Below are 15570 nucleotides of genomic sequence, written 5' to 3'. Positions count from 1 at the left end.
TGGTGCTCATTCCTCCCAGGGGAAATCTAGGATTGACTGGCACCAGCTAATGTACATTTTTAAACATGACTATCTTTGTCCTCGCTGGGCGCTAAGTAGCATTTAACAGAGTGTTAATTTAAAGATTGCAGTTAACACATTTTCTAATGTTCCTCACTTTCCTGGAGTAGACAAAGATGGGATATGCTGTGCCAATGGTCTAGTCTGTACTTACAAAGCTAGGTTGATATAGCTGCATTGGTTAGGGATGTAAAAAAATCCATGCTCCTGACCAGCATAGGTACGGCAACCTAATCCCTAGTGTAGATGCGGTGTAGTTAAGCCAACCTAAGGCCAGGTCTACACTACAGACATATATCAGTATAACCATATCACTCAGGGGTGTGAAAAGTCCTGTTACACCTGTGCAGTGCCTGTTGAAGTCAATGGGAATCTTAGCATTGTTGTCGTTGGGTGGGGTGCTGGACAGGAGCAATTCTTGCAACCGGATGGTTTCCTACAAAGCTTCCTTCCATCTCCTGATAGCTTTTGGGTATTTCTGTAACCAAGTAGCACAGCTGATCCTCCTCTTCTCGTGTGTATTTCCTGCAGGTCCAAGAGACGTGCAACTATGACCTCCTCACTCCATTGGCTCTGCTCTTCTATTCTGCAGCTCTGTGTGTAAGTCCTAAAGTTTTTAACTGATTGTAACTTCAGCTTCAGGGACAGGCTGAGGATTGGAGCACTGCCCTAGCTGAAAGCAGAATAATGTTGTTATGTAAGACATAAGAACTGCCATACTGGGTCCATCTAGCCCAGTTTCCTGCATCCGACATTGGCCAGTCCCAGGTTTTCAGGGGAGTGTACAGAACAGGTCAGTTTTGGATAGATCCACTCCGGCTTCTTCTCCCAGCTTCTGGCAGTCAGAGGTTTAGGGTTGCCCTGAGCATGGGGTTCCATCCCTGACCGTCGTGGCTAATAGCCATTGATGGACCTATCCTCCAGGAACTTATCTAATTCTTCTTATAACCCAGTTATACTTTTGGGATATCCTCACCTGAAGTACTGTCCTCTGCCCTGGTCTTCTCATCTGGAAAAAGATCTAGCAGAAGTGGAAAGGGATCAGAAACAAGCAACCAAATAGCATAAGTCAGAGAAACTGAGAAGTTTGGGTCCATTTATGTTTAGAGAGGGGACAAATGAGAGGGGACGTGATAGAAGTGTACAAAATAATGTGTGTCTAGAAGGTGAATCTGCCCCATTTGCTCTTTCTCAGAATAAATCAAACCAAGGGAACTTCTAATGAAACCCAAAGGCAACACATTTAAAACAGATAAAAAGAAATACTTTTTTTTCCACATAACATATAATTATCCTGTGCAGTTCATTGCTCCAAGAGCTCATGGAGGCCAAGAACTAAGAGGATTCATAAAAGGGTTAGGCATCTGAAAGGATGAGAACATCCATGCTTGCTAAGAATATGTTTTCTTTAGTAAGAGAGAAACTCTCCTGCTTTGGAGCATAAGCCACTAACTGATGGCGCTTAGGAAGAAACAACCCCAACAGGCAAATTATTATGTAGTTGTCCAGAGAAGGGTTTCTTGAACCTTCCTCGGAAGCATCCAGTGCTAGCTACAGTCAAGGAGTGGACTGTACGACCTCTGGTCTGATCTAGACTGAGAGTTTTTTTTATTATCCTCCCAGCGCCAGCCCACATACCTGCTTTCCCATGATGCTAATGGCCGCTGAAACCTCCTCCTCTTTTACTTGGGCTATCGAGCAGCTCAGTTTGGGAGCCTAGTTTGGGACCTGGGAGGATCTGAATCTGTCTAAGTGGTGTCGGGGGGCAAGGCCGAAGAGGAAGGACAGGCCTCCATGACTGTGTCCTTGGCCCGCCTTGGATTGTAATCCTCATGCTATTTCTGTTTCCCCTATAGACTCCTCACTTCCCACCAGACTCTGACCTGCTTCTGAAGGCCATTAGCACCTACCACACCTTCCTTACCTGGCCTATGCCCTACTGCAACATCTACCGGGAGCTACTGACCTTCATTAGCGATGAACTCAAGACCCCAGGTAGGAATCCAAACGGTCCATCGTTTTACAGATCCCTCTGGCCCGCAGTCTTTGTGGTGTTGGGTGCAGCTAACTTAGCCTCAGAGGGGCTGAGTGAAGTATTTTGACTGTTCTTCATGCCAAACCAGAAATGCTCACCACAGTGGCCAGGTATGCACAATGTTCTCTCTGAAATTCTCCCAGTGTTGCTCTCATACACACACGTTGCATTTAAATAAGTCATGCAAAGCTCAGGACCAGCAGCCATGCAGCAAACTGTGGGTCCATTTGCTACCATCTGCTCTGTGTTTTTCAATACACTTGTAAATGGGCTTTTGTCATCTGGGAGGAGCGGGCTGAGACCGCTGAACTCATTTTGCTGATACCCTAACACAGATTGGAAGCCAACTCTCCTCCAGAGGTAAAAAGCTGAATTGACACAGTTATGTCTCCAGGGGCATGTGTTTAGCATTAATGCTGTCATGTAGAGGAACCGTATTGCATGGCACCGGACATGTCTCCATGAATGTTAAATTCAGATAGACATGCTGATCTCGGTGGATTAACAAAGCGGATGAGCATTTCCACTACAGCCTCTTTGTTCTGGGGGTATCTTTTGCATGGCAAACCAGCTCTGGTTGCTCCCTGCAGCTATTCCAGCTAACCCTGAACTTTGCTTTGAGAAGGAAAGTGACTCAGCGGCACAATTTGGTTATAACAGTGAATCCATTCATTCCCATCAAGGTGGTGTTAGTCTTTGAGTGTGCTGCTTTGTAAAAAATTTTCATACAGTTCCCTGGAACTCCCAGCCACTGCTTTGTGGCTGAGGTGCTGTCTCTGTGTAATTGGACTTTGGGCTCAGCTGTAGCCGAGACCTGCAGCATGCAATCGTATCTGTCTTTATGCAATAGAATCATCTTAATTAGACTATGCTTGTGGATGGCCTATTGATTCCAATTTAGCAGCTATTCCAATTAAAAGAAGAGGTCATTTAAAAAGAGTCTTACGCATTAGGATGGGACGCAGAGAATCATTTTTCTTCAGTACTGTATTAGAACAGATTGTAGCATTTCACACCCATTTGACATCTGTTTAATTGCCACGTCACCCCTTGGCACCGTTTGATTGCTGATGCAGGATTAGATGAGCTCCAAGCAGAGTTAGGGGACATGCTGTTGAAAACCTGTGTTGGCAACGCTCAGGCCATGTCTACACTAGAGCCCTTACAGTGGCACAGCTGTCCCAATGCAGCTGTGCCGCTGTAAGATTTGCCGTGTAGCCACTCTATGCTGACGGGAAAGAGCTCTTCCATCGACATAAGTAAACCACCCCCAACGAGCGGTGGTAGCGATGTCATAGACATAGCTCTCCCACTAACATAGTTCTGTGCACACTACCACTTAGGTCGCTCAGGGGGGTGTTTTTTCACATCCCTGAGCGACATACATTTTGCCGACATAAGTGGTAGTGTGGACATGGTAGTCTGCACAGCAAAGTTTTACTGGCATAGCAATGAATAAATCACTCCCAGCGTAGCTATGCTGGCAAAACTCCCAGTATAGAGAAGACAGAAGAGTGCATCTGTCGGTTTAGCTAATGTTTTTTGGGGAAGCGGTATAGCTATTGTCGGCAGAAGAACTCCTTCTGTTTGCCTCTGCTGCATCTCCACTTGGTGTCTCTGACATCCTAGGTTTACTGGCAAAGGTTCTGTAGTGTAGATGAGCCCTGAGGCACCCATCATTGCTAACACCCTATGTACTAGCTCAGACAGGGCCAAGAGGAGGCCCCGTACTTCAGAGCTGAAGCTCTCTGGGAGGGCAGTGGGGAAATAATTTCTGCTGGTGATAGTGACTGGCAACAACTGCAGGCTAATTATCAGCAAATTATCAGTATCAGCAAAGATTCTTCAGCCAGTGCCAAGGGGTTAAGTAGAGATTAACCAGGTGTTAAGTGGGGGTGAAATTTGAGGTACCAGAAATGGGGGTGGATAGAAGATGCTTTCGAGGGAAGCAAAAGGATAAAAAAACTGCTGTCTAAACCACATCCCAGCTCAGAGCTGCCCTGGGGCCCTATGATGTTAAGAATAGTGCACTGATTGTATTAAGTGAGGTGGCAAATGAGGCCCAGCCAGCAAGGGGGTCTGGATACGTTTCACCGGTTGGAGCTCTCAGGCCCTCCCAAACAGGGTTCCCAGTGAAGCAGCCCAGTGGCTGGGGTTGGCCCTGGTCTACACTACAGAGTCAGGTCGATGCAAGGCAGCTTATGTCCGTTTACCTTAAATGGGCAACCAGCTCCAGTGGGTTCAGCCCCTCCTGGGTACCGCTGCGATGGTAAACCTGGCCAAGCATCCCCCACCTTTCCAAGGGGTCTCGGGCCCTTCCCTCTCATCTGGCTGGGCCTGGTCTCTGGAATGGCAAAGCCACATAGAGCTGGGCTGCAATTCTGCAATGTCAGAACCAGGGATGATTCAGAACTGGGTCCCATTTTATCCAGACCCCTAAAGTGAGGGTGAGCAGGTGGGAAATTGCTCTAGATTTGGCCAGAGAGAGACTGTGAAGGTCCCCAAAGAAAGCTGCCTGGCTCCAGCATTCTCATCTTGATCAATCCGCCTAGGCCCCCTCTGCTGTGCACATCTCTGTGGCCATGGTGTTTCCCACACTGCCTATAATGAGAACCAAAGCCAACAGAGCAGGCTGCACTGGCCAGGAGACCTGCTGGTCCCCATAATGGGCACTGCTCCCATGAAAGCAAGTGATTGAGGACTCCGGAGGGATAAAACGAAAAAGCATGAGGCCATACAGTGACAGCTGGGGAACGGCACCAGCTAAACAGGGAAGTCTTCTGTAACTCAGTGCAGGCTGTTGGCCAGTTCCTGTTTGCTGCGGCGTGACGCTCGGTTGCATGGGAGCAGTGATGGGATGCATTGCTCAATGCTAAATTTCTGGCAAGGTAGGAAACTGCAGTATTCTCCAGGAGGCAGTGTGCTTTGGGAATGCCTTTTTCTGATTGACAGCCGGGCTGGGCTACATGCTCCTGTCCGGAGATGGTGTATTCTGACCCCGTTTAACGGCAGGACAAGTTCCAGTATGCTGTCGTGAAAGCTGCGGTGTTGGGATGGAGATTATGCTGATTTCAGAGGGCTGCCTTTGCATGGGGAGTGTGTAGGGGAACAAAGACGTGCAGGAAGGCAGGGCTTAGTGATAACCTCCTCCTCGAAATGACAAGTTCTGTTTTAAAATGTCAGTTTGACGTGCCCTCCCCCACCAGTCGCTTCCTTCATATTCTGGGCTCTGGAGTTAACCCTTCAAAGCCTGCCTCTTCCACGCCGCCAGATGGATGAAAGCTGCCGAGTGGTGTGTGCAGTATCCAGAGGGTTAATGTTTCCCCCTCTGAACTGTGCGGTGCCCACCGGGAAACTGGGTTTGCTGTGATGACAAATCTAGTTTCTTTCATTCACGGGGGTCTCTCCTGCAACCTGGACCGGCAGGCGCGGGGGACGTGGTGCCAGTGAGAGGCAGACTGCAGAGTGAGGTTCAGACTGGGACATTTGTCCTGCAGACCTGACCCCCAGGCTGGGGGAGGCGATGTTGGGGTGGCTTATGTTCCTACTGCTATGGCAGCTCCATGCACTCGTGCAGCCGCGGGATCATAGGGGAATGTGGCAGTGCAATATGGAACAGGAGAAGGTGGTTGGAAATCAGTCCCAGGGTTAGTCCCAGTCCTGATAAAAAGTCTCCCATCTGAACCAGGTTTGGGTGCACTTTGTCCTCTGGACAACTTTGTGCTGAAACCAGGAAAGGAATTATGTCTACACAACAGATGGGAACCGTCCAGTATCTGTAGTATGGATGGGCTCTAGAAGTACCGTGTGGCTGGTCTGGTGATGCTATTGATGATGCTGTCCCTGAACTTCTGTGGAATCTCCCAGCCTCATCTCTGTGGTCCGTTATCGCTGTGATACCAGTTCAGGAAGCCTGTTTTATACACAACTGCAACCCCCTGGGAGAGCCCCAGGAGCCTTCAGTGCATCCTGCTCTCATCATTACACCACTGATGCCCAAGAATAACTTGGCTGGGGGCTTGGAGCCAAATTGCTCTTTACACCCTACAAGAAGGCAGATGGTTCGACAGCCATGGAAACAGATAAAGCACAGGGCAGTGCTGATGTGCCCCAATCGTGAGCTGGAAGGACCACCTTCAGGGACCAGAGCCTCGTTCTCTCTCCATGGCACGTCCGATCCATGGCCTTTCCAGTTCACACCAGTAACAGTGATGGCTTTGTGGAGAGGAAACTTGTCTTGATTGGATTTCCAATGGACCTTATAGACTCATTCTGTTTGCCAGGCACTTCTGGAGCTGTTTGTGGTACAGTGTCACCAGATACTGTCCAAATGCTTCAGCTTTCCTGGGAATCTTATGAGGTCAAAGCCAAGAGGTAAAGATTAACCAAGACAAAGCCGCTGTCAATATTTGCCGAAAGTTCAATAAACTTTGGTATTGTCTGAGAGCCTGGGTCGGTGTGGATTGTTCTGCAAAGCACGATCATTGTATGAATTGATGAACAAAACATCGGCTTGGATCGCACAGGCCGCCCCAGGAAATTGCATGGGAAGGCACCACTCAATCAGGGGACGCTGCTGCAGGGGCTTTATGAGGCCCATGTCTGGTAGCTGCTTGGTGTCCTGGCTGAAATGGATTTGGTAGTTCTCAGCCCACTTCCCAGGAGCCACAAATCCAGATCGACAAAGCTGTCGGCACACTTGAGACTCATTGAGGGTGGCCGGGTATGCCACATGGACTGAGTGTCCATCCGGTGCTCCTGGTTCAGGGGGGAAGCTGTGTGGGGGAGGGGAAGCTTGCACGACTGCTGCCTGCATGGCAACTTGTTCTATAGACAAATAAAAAGCCTATGCCCAGGGCTGAGAACGCAGGCGGGTAGGTGCTGAATTTGCACATACAACCTGAGAAGATTTTAGAAGTCATGTTGGGGAAGGGGGGAATGGGATGCAGGTAAGAGAGAGAATTTTGTCCCCTCTCCTGCCCCTCAGCACCTGGGACCCCTAGTTCCTAAAGCACGTTACAGACGCTGAATGAAATAAATGAGAAAAAATCATTGCAAAGTCTTCTCCGTCTAGCGAGGCCTCGTGAATGTCCTGGGGAAGCGAGTGGAAGCTGCGAGTGGTTGCTGGTTGCAGTTCAACAGTGTGAATCTTAGTGGCGTAGGAAAACTTTCCCTGCTTATTTTCCCCCATGACTGGTCCTATTAAGCCAATGGGATTGCCTCACTGGAATGGACAACGGCCTGCCCGCAGCAGTGACCCATGTCAGAAGCGTCAGAGACAGAACTGTACCCTGGTGTAAAGCCTCTTATTTTATCCTAGTTCCCTGCTGCTGATCAGCTGGTATCCTGAAGCCTGGAGATCAAGAGCTCGTCTCCTTTAATTCTCCCTCGCCTGACTGTGGAGGTTGCTTTTGGGAGTCATGTGGCCAAGTCCCTCCATGGCACTTCAGAGAACAGTGATTCCCACTGATCTTGGTACCTGACTGTTCTCCACAAGCCTAGAGACTGTTCTTGACACTGATATGCAGAGCTGCTCAGCACTGCTGGGCCAAACGTGGCTTCTCATGAACTGGTGCAGGCTAGAGCATAGACCGTGCAATGGGGTGAGATTGGTCAACTGCATGGTCATGTGATCCTGATGGCCTCGGCAGCCACCCGGCTGAGACCACACATCTTACACCTTAGCAGTGACTCACCTTCCTGGTCCCCGTCTGCTCAGCTGAAGGGGATCCTGGGGCACTGTAAATGAAGATTGTACAGAACAGTAGAAAACGTAGCGCAGGGCATGGTCTGGCACTGGCAGAGGGATGCGACCTACTGGGTTTTCTCTGTTGTGTGCCCCAGCTCTCCATCGCATTCCCTTGCTTTCTCTCGTTAGCTGAACGTAGTTTAGACTTACCTTCAAATCTCCCTGGAGTTGCTCCAGCTTCATAGCTATCTGCTCCCGGCTCTTCTGCTTGCCAATCTGCCTTTCAGATTTTGTGTCCTCATCTTTTCCCAACACGCCCTTGCACTCTGCTCCTATGATTTCTCCCTCGGCCTCCTGCTTGCCACCTCCGTCTCTCCTGTCTCATACTCACCTCATACCCAGCCCACTGCTCTGACTGCCATACGCCTCACACTTCTCCTCCCTGCTCTGTGTGAGCTCCCCAACCTGCTCCATGCTTACGGTTGACCTTGTCTCCATCTCCTTTGGTTTCTATCCCATCAGTCCAGCCTCTTGCTCATATTCTTCCTTATCTGGTCCTGACCACCCCTCCATTCCCTCTCCATAGCTCTTGCACAGTTGAAGTAGGGCCGGTAACTCACCGCCAGCATGACATCTCCTATCACTTCGCCATAGGCTTTGTTCCCACCCCACACCTACCCAGGTACGATCGGTTCCACCTGGAGAGTTGGGTGAGCCTCTGAATGCAAGTTACCTCTCAGGCCTTGTCTAGATGAGGACTGAAGATGTGAAGTTAGCGTATGGTAGCTAATGCGTTTTAAAAGATCAGGCGCCCTCCTGGTCTTTACCTCGGCCAGTTCAGCAAATGTTAAAAAGACACGCTTGATGCCAGCAGTTTACTGGCTTCTCTTGCTCCCGTGTGATCCAAGTTGCTGCCGTCAGTGAATTGCTTTTCTCTTTCCCCACAGGGATTTCGTACCAAAGGCTGGTGAGGGCGGAGCAGGGACTGTCCATGAAGAGCTGCCAGAGCTCCACCATGTGAGTGCTGCTGTGGGGAGATGGAGGGGATCGATGGGGGTGGCTCAATGTGGTCTAGTAGCAGGTCTCCCTGGAACCACCACTGCTCTTTCCCAAGTGCTCATAATCAAGGGGCAGATGCCGAGCTAGGGCAAGTGGCCCCTAGAACGTCACCCTAGATGCAGCTGCGGCTGGGCAGGGTTCAGGGGGAGAAGGGGCAGTGGAGAACAATGCCGAACTAATGGTCAAGGCATTTGGATAAAGTGGAAATCACAGCATTCCCGTAGCGGCCGTCCTGGGCCCTCTCCAGGTCCCGTGTATGTGTATTTGTTTGCTGACGCCCCATGGTGGGAAATGCGTGGTCTTGACAAGAACAGGATGGGGAAAAGAAGGGGCTGATCCGTGCCTCTCGCCCAAAGAATGCTTGGTCTGATTTCCATGCGTTGGAGAGCAGAGAAGATCCAAGGTGACGTGCATTAGCCCGAAGGGATGTGGGGCAAAGGTCAAAGGGAGGGGAACAGCTTCGCCCCATCCTGGGCAGGAAGTTTGACAGGGTTCATGCTTGATCAATAAAAGCACCGTCTCTTGACAAATAAACAAGCCAGCACATAGCCAGGAGTATGTGACTGAGACAGGGAAGGAAGGGGCGGGGCTTATCTGGGCCTTCAATCCCTTCCTCCCCGCGCTATCACCCTCATCTGTAAATATGAAAGTGTGAACACAGAGCTGATCTCTCCCTAGCTTGCTATTAGCAACAGCCGCTGGCTCATGTGCCCTTACTGTGCGCATTTTTTATTACGGGCTTGTCGGCATGCAAGTTGTACTGCTTTAAATATACCCGGGTGGTTAAAATGGTACAGCAGCATGCTTCCCAGTAAGGATGCAGTGATAAAAGCATAAAGGTGCTTCCTACCAGGCTAGCTATCCCTGTATGGGAAAGGGACTAAGTTATACGGGTATTTGGTATGTTAATACCAGTGTAACCACATTCACACTAGCAGTTGTACCAGTATAACTGTGTAGGTTAAAAAAATAAAAATCATACCCCCTAACCCACATATTTCTACCAGTACAAAATCTGTGTATAGATCAGGCCTGGGCGTTATACAAAGCCTGTGCCCATTGCCTGAGGCTGTGGACCTATTGAGGCCCCGATCCTGCAAACCCTGCAGCATGTGCTCAGCTTTAAGCAAGTCCTGTTGAGTACATCGGGACTGCCCACCTGCTTAAAGTTAATCACCTGCTTAAGCACTTTGCTGGACCAGGGCCTTAGCAATTAAAATGCAATTAGAGGCTGCTGTTAGTATGGAGAAGAAACTCCATTGCTGTGCTTAAGGAGTGCCTCTGTTCCTCACCGCTCTGCTTCAGGCTGTGCGCTGTGTCCTGAAGGTTAACGACCTCTGCTTCTGGTGTAATAGCCGGGAGCCCAGTTCCAAGAGCAGGGGCCTTCCTCTGAGACCATCCACCCCAGGTGTTTAAATCTAGGGACTCTTAGTTTGAGCACCTTGGTCAATCTCTGCATCAGCAACTGCACATTAAGAGAAAGACGGGTCTTGTATGGTCTATACCCTCTCATGCCATGGATACGTTTAATCACACCTGGAAGCTACCAAGGATCTGGTGCATCTGTCAAGATCTCATGTGGGCCTGGTAGCCAACCCCATTAACCAAGATGCTCTCCCAAGGGCAAGTTTTGTTTTCCTTCTCTTACTCCATTGCCCTTTCTGTTCTTCCCCAATTGTGTGTGATCTGTCTCATTCAGACTGCAGGCTGTTTGGGGGAGGGACCTGGTGTCTGTCTGATGAAAGGGACGTAGCGCTGTGTGCAATCACAATGGTCTAGATTTGGGCCACTGTCAACATACACTTCCTGCTCTGTGCCCAGCCTGTGCTTTGGTAAAACAGCTTGTGGCCTGGCACAGTTGGCAGCTTGTGCTGATGGGAAGCCCAGGGACCAGAGTGCTGGAGCCCATCTGCCAAGCACTGGCAGGGCAAAGCTGGTCTGTAGATGCCATTGCTGACAGTGCATAAGGGTGCAGAGAGGGAGAGCTTGGCAGTGCTGTGTGTATACAGTAAACTGGGATAATGAGGTGAAGGGCTTCTCTCGGGCTCCATGTTCCTGTAATGTGGAAGGATTTCACCATCTGGTGAGTGGAATAGTTTGGAATTGATCAAATCCAACACAAAGCTCCCAAGTTCCTCTGCTCCCCAGGTCTTGCTAACAGTGCAACTATTATTTATTATATCTATTCCCATGTCAGGGTCCAGTTTGCAGGGGGCTGTTTAATTAACCCTGGAGCTGCAGTGAGTTGATTTTTATCTTACGCTCACTAACCACCATCCCATGTTGCCCTTAGCACGGTTCTACTACTCAACCCCTCTGAGGTTCAGAGCGAATACCTGTCTGTTGCCAAGAAGATGAGCACCATGGAGCACACCCAGCACAGCACCTTCGTCATGCTAATTGGACATATCTACCAGGCCACTTTTGGGACCAAGTGCGACATGGGCAGCTTACAGAACATCCTGAAGGTAGAGTGAGTCCTGCGTTCTGCCTGGAGGCCTTTAAACAAGAGCAATTCTATCCCCGGCACACAGGGTGATTTTTCTGTGCGCTGTTAAGCAGTGGTCTCCATCCCAGAGATGGCTGCATTTCCATGCTGACCCTTGTGCAATTCACGGACCAGTTTGGTTGCACAGTGCTTCTGGGGATGCTGCATGAATGTAAATTGTCTCGTGAGTTGCAAGGGGGAGGTGAGATCTCGCAGCAGTTCAATTCAGAGGGTAGAAACAACTATTCGTTCCCATTATTTTACAATGAAACAATGGGAAACGGTGATGAATAGAGCTGGTTGAGTTGTCAATCAAAATTTAAAACAAAACAAAACGTGATTTCAACAAGGATTTCTCAAGGAAAAAAATGTGTTGTCGTACTTTCTTTTGTTTAATTAAATTTAGAATGAAACTTTTAAAAGTACTTTTTGAAACTTTTTTGTGGTGTGGGGGGGGGAGGAGTCCCACTTTTTTCTCACTACTTTACTTCTTTGCCCTGCCCTGCCCTGCCCTGCCTTTTCATTTTTTTTAACCCACTGGAAAAAACGGGGACAGAAGGCAAAGAAGGAGGGAGGGAAGAGAAGAGACCTCAAATTCAAAGTGAACAAAAATTCCCATTTTATTTTTTTAAAATAGTTTAAATTTCCCCCCCAAACAAAAAAAAATTGATTTATTTGAATGAAATTAAAACATTTCCCCCCCCCCAAAATATTCATGGGGGTTGGGGGGAGAAGGGGGATTCACTTAGCTCTGGCCAGGAGTCTTTCTAGAAGAAGTGGGTTATGCTTCATAGAGAGAGATCCACATGTCGACAAGCTGTCTCTGAATCTCTGTGCTCTCTTTAGTCCAAGACCTTAGAAGAGCTCTCAGAGATCCATTCTCACACCACAGAAGCTCAGGAGCTGGCAGCTGTTACCAGCGACCCTGTCGCAGCCAGGGGACAGCTGCAGTCCATGCTGCAGGACATTGGGGCTGAAGCAGGCTTTCCTAAGATCACAGGTATGAGAGTGAGTGGGGTTGTTCTAATTTATACAATGTTCTACTTTTCTTTCTCTAGCCTGGTCTGTCATATACGTTAGCTGCTCTATTTTGAGAGATAAGGAGTGAATGCTATGAAGCATGAAATCCTTGGACTACGTTTCAAAAGTAGAACAAAAAACCTGCTTTGGCTCACTCCCTCATGATGAGCTGGTCTTTGGGGTTTTTTTCTTGCTTGTTTCTTTTTCTGCACCAGAATCTCAGCTTTTATTTAAAAAAAAAAAGTCTCTAACCCTTATGGTTAGGAAGAAAACTTTCAAAACACAAACCGATTGTAACAATGACCGCTGCCTGGGTCTGCAGACAGCCTGAAATTATAGCTCTGAGAGCTCTGAACTGCCCCATTCATCTCAGAGTATCAACACTCATGCCTAGCAAGGATTGCTTTAAACGTCGATGTTGTGAACTTTTTCACTGCTGCTGAAAGCACTCTCACAAGGAGAATGCCTGGCTGTATGGTGAAGGTCTGCGTGATCGGCTGTGAGCGATGGCTCATTGTGGTGTCATGATGGAGTGTGGCATGGATTGTGGGCGGAGTTTGGGAGTACCATTCCAACCTGATCTCTGGACCCAACAAGGCAGAGGGGCGGAATGGAGCACAAAGCGGCATCTTAGCCCCGTTGAGGGCGGACAGAGTCCAAGGAGCCCTCCAGCTGAGCTTGGCAGAAGCTGTTTTGTTTAACACTTGCATTGTCTGTGGTGAGAAGCTTCTCACGTTGCTGTCCTACATAGGTGGAGCTCACTTTGTGGGAGGAGCTAGTGAGAATTCACTACCTTCTTTCCTTCACACATTCATCCCTGGCTGTTAGGATGAATGGCTGGTGACATCACTTGCTGGAGAGGAGTGGAGGGGGGGGGCTCACAAGTGGAAGAGGGGCCTTGATGTTGGGACTTTTCACTTTAGTTGACACTTGCTTGCGCTGACTTAAACTGGTCCTGAATGAATTTAGGCTGGACATAAAAGACGGTTTCTAACCATCAGAGGAGAGAGGTTCTGTAATGGCCCTTCCAATAGGAGGGGAGGCGAACAATCTAAATGGTTTTGAGATGGAGCTAGATAAATGTATGAATGGGATTATGAGATGGAGGGGCCTGCAATAGCAGGGGACTGGACTCAGTCATGCAGGAGGTGCCTTCTCACTCTATGTTCTTAACTTGCCACTTGCTCTTCTCTCTTCTCAGGGGTGGCCCCGTTGCGTAAACTCCACACTGTCCCCATCCCCGTTGCTCGATGCTACTCTTACAGCTGGGACAAGGATAATTTCGGTAAGGCTAAAACTCACCCACAGCGGATTGCCAGCTTGGCTGAGGAAGAACTCCCCTGGCCCCCATGGCCCAGGCGTGCAAAGAGAGCTGTATCGTGGGGAGTTTGACTTCCTCAGAAGCACGGGGCCAGTGGCGGAGGCAGAATCCTAGACCAGAGAGGTTCTCGAGGCCTGATCTTGCAAACACACACGTGCTTAATTTGAAATGTGTTGAAGTCATTGGTGCTCCTCGCAGGATTAAAGTTAAGCATGTATGTGGGTGTTTGCAGGACTGAGGCCTGGCTCTGTGCTGATCTGGTACCTTCCTGTGTTCCTAGAAAGTAGATAATGTCAAGAGAAATAATGGCCCTTGATACTGAAAATGTACGTTACTGGAACCTACCCAGTACTTCGATGGGACGTTCTCTGGGGCATGGGCTGCCTTTCGGTTCTGTCTCTGTACAGCACCCAGTACAATGGGGACCTGGACCTAGGTACTGCCACTATACAGACAATTAATAATAATGCAACTGTAATAGGGTGGTGTGCCCCTTTAAGGGTCAGGGAGCCTGTGGCCAGCCAGCCCTGGATCCTTATCAGACACAGCTGGGGAGAGGTCAGTGATTGCCATAAAGGGCTCAGTTGAGGAGAGGGGCTGCAGGAAGAAAGTTGGCTCCTAGCAGGTCCTGGAGGAGTGGGGAGAGACACAAGGGGAAAGGCCCCTGGGTCCCTGCTTGGGTCTGGGAAATAACTCTGTGTTACTTGGCGAGTTTTGTGTTCAAATGAATAAACCACACCACAGAGCAAGGGTCTGAAAGAGACTTGGGGCGCTGCCTCGGCCCTTCCAGGGCTGGGCAGACGGGCCAGCTGTCCTACAGCAACTTTGCCAAATTGTAGTGGCCCGCTTGGGGGCAAGTTTAGCTCCCTTGGCGGAAGGCCACACCGGAGCTGGAGGTGCGAGTCACAGTTTGAGGACTGTGCTGAAAACAGACGTTCAACCACCACAGCAGGAGGGCTAGCCCCGCTGAGTCGGTGCCTATAGTCTAGGATGGTGTGATGGTGCGGGACTCACCGCTGCGTCACCTCCTGCTGGTGGTCTCAGGGAATTAGCTCTCCAGCCTTCAGAGCGCCCTCTGCAAGCCGGTGTCCCGCTGCCACTGGCCCCCGTGTCCCTCCTGGACCTGGTCGGGGGCTGCCCCCGGCAATACCCCCACCAGTCTCTGTGGGTCTCCCCTCTCTGGGAACCCCCACCCCTCTAATCCCCACCTTGCCTCAGTCTGGGCTACTGCCAGTCATCACCAAGCCCCTGCTCCCTGGGGCAGACTGCAGTGTAAAAGCCACTCATCATAGGCAAGGGGGTTCGGACCTGCTGCCTTCCTCTGCCTCCCAGTACCTCTATGGGCTTGGACCAGGCCCTGCAGCCTGGGGAGTTGCCAGCCTAGAGCTCCCCTGCTCCTCTGGCCTTTCCCCAGCCCTACTTCACTCCCAGTACCCTTTCTGCAGACAGCCAGGCCCTGCTCTCTCCCAGCCTGGAAAGAGACTTCTTTTAGGCCTCTGGCTCACAGCTTTTTTATACAGGCCAGCTGTAGCCTGATTGGGGTGTGGCCCAGCTGCGGCTGCTTCCCCAATCAGCCATCCCCAGGCACAGCCCTCTCCAGGGCTGCTTTTAACCCCTTTTATTTTAGGAGCGGGGTAGCCACCCCACTACAGATGGGTACATACTCGGGGTGGCTAACCCCTGGCACTGCAGTGGCCATGCTCTGTTTTTAGCACACTAGCTCAATGAAAGCTAGTGTGGGTATGTCTACCCGAGCGGGGAATTTCACCTCCAGCTCCGGTGTGGGGCGTACCCTTTGGGCACCAAAACACTGGGGTTTTCCATTGTCCTCAGAGTAGGGTCAGGTGAACAGGGTTTTTTTGTGCCTAGCCTGGTAATGTCCTCTCCCCTCCCCACCC

At 50.0% G+C, this 15570-nt stretch overlaps 1 protein-coding gene across 2 annotated transcripts in view; it reads left to right on the top strand.

The window, feature by feature from the left end:
* PIK3R5 (phosphoinositide-3-kinase regulatory subunit 5) overlaps nucleotides 1-15570 on the top strand; it is a 108020-nt gene that overhangs the window by 73875 nt on the left and 18575 nt on the right. For both annotated transcript variants that reach the window (XM_034790390.1, XM_034790389.1), the window contains exons 4-9: nucleotides 592-660; nucleotides 1917-2055; nucleotides 8732-8801; nucleotides 11137-11311; nucleotides 12178-12331; nucleotides 13553-13636. In XM_034790390.1, the coding sequence (XP_034646281.1) occupies nucleotides 592-660; nucleotides 1917-2055; nucleotides 8732-8801; nucleotides 11137-11311; nucleotides 12178-12331; nucleotides 13553-13636 (691 nt within the window). The remainder of the gene's footprint in view (nucleotides 1-591; nucleotides 661-1916; nucleotides 2056-8731; nucleotides 8802-11136; nucleotides 11312-12177; nucleotides 12332-13552; nucleotides 13637-15570) is intronic.

This window comes from Trachemys scripta, chromosome 14, assembly GCF_013100865.1.
Source record: "Trachemys scripta elegans isolate TJP31775 chromosome 14, CAS_Tse_1.0, whole genome shotgun sequence".
Taxonomy (NCBI): domain Eukaryota; kingdom Metazoa; phylum Chordata; order Testudines; family Emydidae; genus Trachemys; species Trachemys scripta.
Note: the sequence above shows the minus strand (reverse complement) of the source record. Positions and strands in the feature narration are given on the sequence as shown.